The sequence below is a fragment of the Mastomys coucha genome, unplaced genomic scaffold (genome assembly GCF_008632895.1).
Source record: "Mastomys coucha isolate ucsf_1 unplaced genomic scaffold, UCSF_Mcou_1 pScaffold18, whole genome shotgun sequence".
NCBI classification, from domain to species: Eukaryota; Metazoa; Chordata; class Mammalia; order Rodentia; family Muridae; genus Mastomys; species Mastomys coucha.
In genome coordinates this window covers 71907704-71912036 of record NW_022196900.1, presented here as the reverse complement: position 1 = coordinate 71912036, position 4333 = coordinate 71907704, and the positions used below count along the sequence as shown (strand labels likewise).

The 4333-nt window shown below is 35.4% G+C and overlaps 1 protein-coding gene across 4 annotated transcripts in view; it reads left to right on the top strand.

Moving 5' to 3' along the window:
• The window catches only part of LOC116096419 (selection and upkeep of intraepithelial T-cells protein 10-like), a 51495-nt gene extending 48528 nt beyond the window's left edge, over nucleotides 1-2967 (top strand). For all 4 annotated transcript variants that reach the window (XM_031378220.1, XM_031378222.1, XM_031378221.1 and 1 more), the window contains one exon: nucleotides 2232-2967. In XM_031378220.1, coding sequence (XP_031234080.1) covers nucleotides 2232-2458 — 227 coding nt within the window. In that variant the 3' untranslated portion in view covers nucleotides 2459-2967. The remainder of the gene's footprint in view (nucleotides 1-2231) is intronic.
• Nucleotides 2968-4333: the final 1366 nt, after the last annotated feature.

Below are 4333 nucleotides of genomic sequence, written 5' to 3'. Positions count from 1 at the left end.
CTCAGAAATCCGCCTGCCTCTGCCTCCCAAGTGCTGAGGTTAAAGGTGTGTGCCACCACCTCCCATTTTAATTTTTCGTTAGATATTTTCTTTATTTACATTTCAAATGATATGTCCTTTCCAGGTTTCCCCTCCAAAATAAATCCCTGTTCCCTCCTCCATTCCCCTGCTCACCAACCTACCCTCTCCTGCTTCCTGGCTCTGGAATTCCCCTACACTGGGGCATAGAAGCATCTATCTTAGAAGGGGGAACAAAATACCCATGGAAGGAGTTGCAGAGAAAAAGTATGGAGCAGAGACTGAAGGAAGGACAATCCAGAGACTGTTCCACCTGGGAATCCTTCCCATATTCAATCATCAAACCCAGACACTATTGTGGATGCCAGCACATGCTGGCTGACAGGAGGCTAATATAGCTGTCTCCTGAGAGGCTCTGACAGTACCCAACTAATACAGAAACAGAGGCTCACAGCCATCCATTGGACTAATACAGGGTCCCCAGTGTAGGAGCTAGAGAAAGGACCTATGGAGCTGAAGGGTTTGCAGCCTCTTAGGAGCAACAACAATATGAACTAACTAGTACCCTCAGAGCTTCCAGGAATTAAACTACAAACCAAAGAGTACTCATGGTGGGACTCATGGGTCCAAAATGGCTGTCTTAAAAATAATGTTATTGTAGAAATATTTGCAAAACTTTGGCTTAAATGAGATGTTATATTTCATTAGGATATATTTTTGTTATTGTCATTTTCAGTGCTTAAGAAACTGTTTCCAGGAAGTCAAGGTGTGACATCCTTTACATTTTTCCCAGATCTGGTTCTGTGAGATGGTGTAAATAAATCCTTTTGACTTGGAAGAATGACTTGGTGTTCAGAACATGCTTGCTTCAGGGTACAGCCCTGCTCTCTTGAGTCTATTCAGGCTTTGCTGCTCCTAGAGCCCCCAGACTGGGACAATGACATTATTTTCTTTTTTTTCAGTTTTCCTCGAGTAACTTTTGAAAAAAGGTGATTCAATGAAAGTGGAGAAGACACTAAGTGATAGCAGGTTTACCAGACTTTAATGCTGCCAGTTAGTGAGCCCAAGTGAGAGCTTGATAAGGATTTTCCTGTCATGTTGATTTTTCTCAAAGAACCAACTCTTAGTTTCATTGATTTGTTTTTGTATTTTTCTCTTTACTTCTAATTTATTGATGGCAGCCCACAGTTTGATTATTTCCTGCCATCTTCTTTTTATTCTAGAGCTTTCAGTTGTACTGTTAATTTTCTAACATAGAGTTCTCTCCCCCCCTTTTTTTTAATGTAAGCACTTAATACTATGAATTTTCCTTAGCTCCACATTCCTTATGTCCCACAGGTTTGGGTATGATGTGTATCCATTTTCATTGATTCTAGAAAGTCCTTAACTTTTTTCTTAATTTCTGTTTTGACTCAGTTTTCAGTCAGGAGAGAGTAGCTCCATTTCCATGGGTTAATAGACTTTCTGTTGTTTCTCTTATGGACATCCAACTTTAATTGTGTTGCTCTGATAGGATGCAGGTGGTTATTTCAATTTTCCTACTAGGTTGTTTTGTTCAGCGTTGATATGAGGGTTTTTCCTAGTCTTATTGCATCTTGTTATTCCATGTTTCACTGATATCCCTGGGAGCTCTACTTTTTTTTGAAGGGAATGGAGGATGAGAGGATGTGGAGGAAGAAGAGGTGGAAAGTGGGAGGAAATGAGGGAGGAGAAACTGTGGTCAGGATATATTGTATGAGAGAATAAATAAAGAAGAAAATTAAAAAGAAACTTCATAGTTCATGTTTCTTTAGAAAAATGAGCTGTCCCAGTTGATTTTGGCTTAAATAAGGTACAAAGATCTCCAGTTCTGGAAATCTCATTCTTAACTCAGAAGTTAATACGGTAAGGAGAGCCATCTTAAGATATATGAAAGCCCTGTATATTTTCACAACAGCACAAGGGAATCTGATGTCTTTATTAAGATAGAGTCCTGTGTATAAACACTCAACAACTGAGACAAAATATCTGTATCTGCCAAGATTTACTTCCTCCAAACAATGTCATATTCTGCCCTAAGTCTAATGGTTTTCTAGCACTATGGTTCTTGAGTATCTCATTGTAGAAAAAGAACCTTTCTTTTAACACTAATATGCTGATTGTAAGGAACAAGTTGCTACATAATTTTGTATGTATGTGTTGATGTGTCAGATAATAAAATACTTTTTTTCCAGGTTATAGTCAGATGTCATACTTACTCTCCACGAGTATGGATCTTTCCAGACATGACTCTGAGCAAAATAGTTCTAAATCTTCTGAGTTCCATGAAAATTATGATATGATCTGCAAAATGCTCCTAGGGACTCGTGAAGAGATGATACTTAGTCAACACCAAGAAAGTTGTGAGGAGGACAGCTTCAACCCTCTTCAGCCCTTAAGACTGGATTGCAGTCTCAACTGACAAACTCGAGGCAGTAAAGAAAGTCAGAAAATGATGACTTGAACTATAAATTTATATCTATAAAAAACAATCAGGGGGGTCTTCTAAATTTGTTATGCTTCAAAAGTATAAATTTTTAAAAATTGATTTTAATATGATAGGATTACATTGTATTCCCTCTTCTAGCTCCTTCCAGGTAGCCTCCTTTCAGTGTTTTCCATGCACTCCTGCTCAAACTGATACTCTATTGACAATTATTGTTAAACATGCACATATGTATATGCATGCAAAATATATAAATACAACCTATTGTACTGTTTATGTTATTTGTGTCTATACAATTTCAGGACAAAAATTATGGATTTTGATGCCAAGAAGTATCCATATGGCCTGTAATGGATACCTTCCTCCACGTCTTAAATTCAGTAAGGATTTAATCAATGTGAATTTGTTAAAAATGATTTCTTGACAAATTTTTCAAGTGTGAAGATTTTTTTTTAAAGAAAGAATGATTGAGATCAATAAAAGTACCAATACAAAGCTTTAGGGGGAAGTTTTAAAAATGAAATATACTTTTGTATAAAATCAGTGTTTACCAGCAAAATAAAATATTGTGTTAACTATTGAAAATTTATAAAATATATTACTTATGCATCATCTTTGTTATTTTCATAGACTAGTATCAAAATATAAAATTTAATATCATTCATAATATCTACCAGTATAAAGATAACTATGTTTAAAAAAGTATGTTAGTAAACATATAATGAATCATAACTAAATATTTCTTGGAGAAATGGCTCCATGATTAAGAGTATTTGCTGCTCTTACAGAGGATCATAGTTTGGCCCCTAGGACTCATGCTAGATGGCTCATAACCATCAGTAACTCCAGTTCCAAGGGATCCAAAACTCTTTCCAAGTTTTATTTTGCATTTGTACTCACATGCACATGCCCACATGTAGAATATAGACAAAAGTGCACATAATTTAAAAATGAAAAAAAAATCCTTAAAATATACCATTCAGAAAGATAAATGAACTGAAATACCTGTTTCTCAGAATGATGCTAAAACTAAATGAAATATAAAAATATGTTTTTGGATATTTTTAGGAAATATGATTAAACAATGTTAAAAATACTTTCAATGTAAAGAAATAGAAAAAGAAATCACTAAATGTGAGTCTTAGTCTTTAATGATTAGACCATCACTTCAATCTTGAATGATTCATATATATTAACTAGCTTTCATAGCTCTGGAAGGTGCTATATATTCTACCAGAGGAGAAAAGTAATTAATGATACCCAGATATGAACTCTGCAAGCATGATGCTGTAATACTGCCATAGACATCAAAGGACTAACAAACTATCTTTTTCATTGGATTTAAGATCTAATCCACAACTGACCTAGCTTCAGGCCATAAACCACTATAGAATGGTCAACACTAAAGGGATATATATACTGCAACCCCATCTCAGTGCTGAAAGATTGTTTTAGAAGCATATAAGAGCCAGATTTGGAGAATAAGTACAAGAAAATGGTATATTCTGATACAATAGGAAAGCTATATACATTAACTCAGAGTGGTTGTATCTGCATGCAAAAAAACCTGTGCAAGCCGAAACCAGATCAAACCACAGTAAGGAATAGGAATTGGATGTGAAATCCCTAGCTTTAGAGTTATTGACAATTATTAGATTGGAAGAGAAAGAAGTTTTCTAAAAATTATGCTTTCTTGAAATTTTCTGTGCTCAAGAATTGAATCCATTAAGTTCAGCTTCCTGTAAATTAGCAGGATGTGGACAAAAAGTACCAAAATACAATTTTGAATGGGCTTTAGCTCAGTTGTTTACAGAGATGTTATTTCCTTTGGAAGCTCTAGAGTTGGGCCTC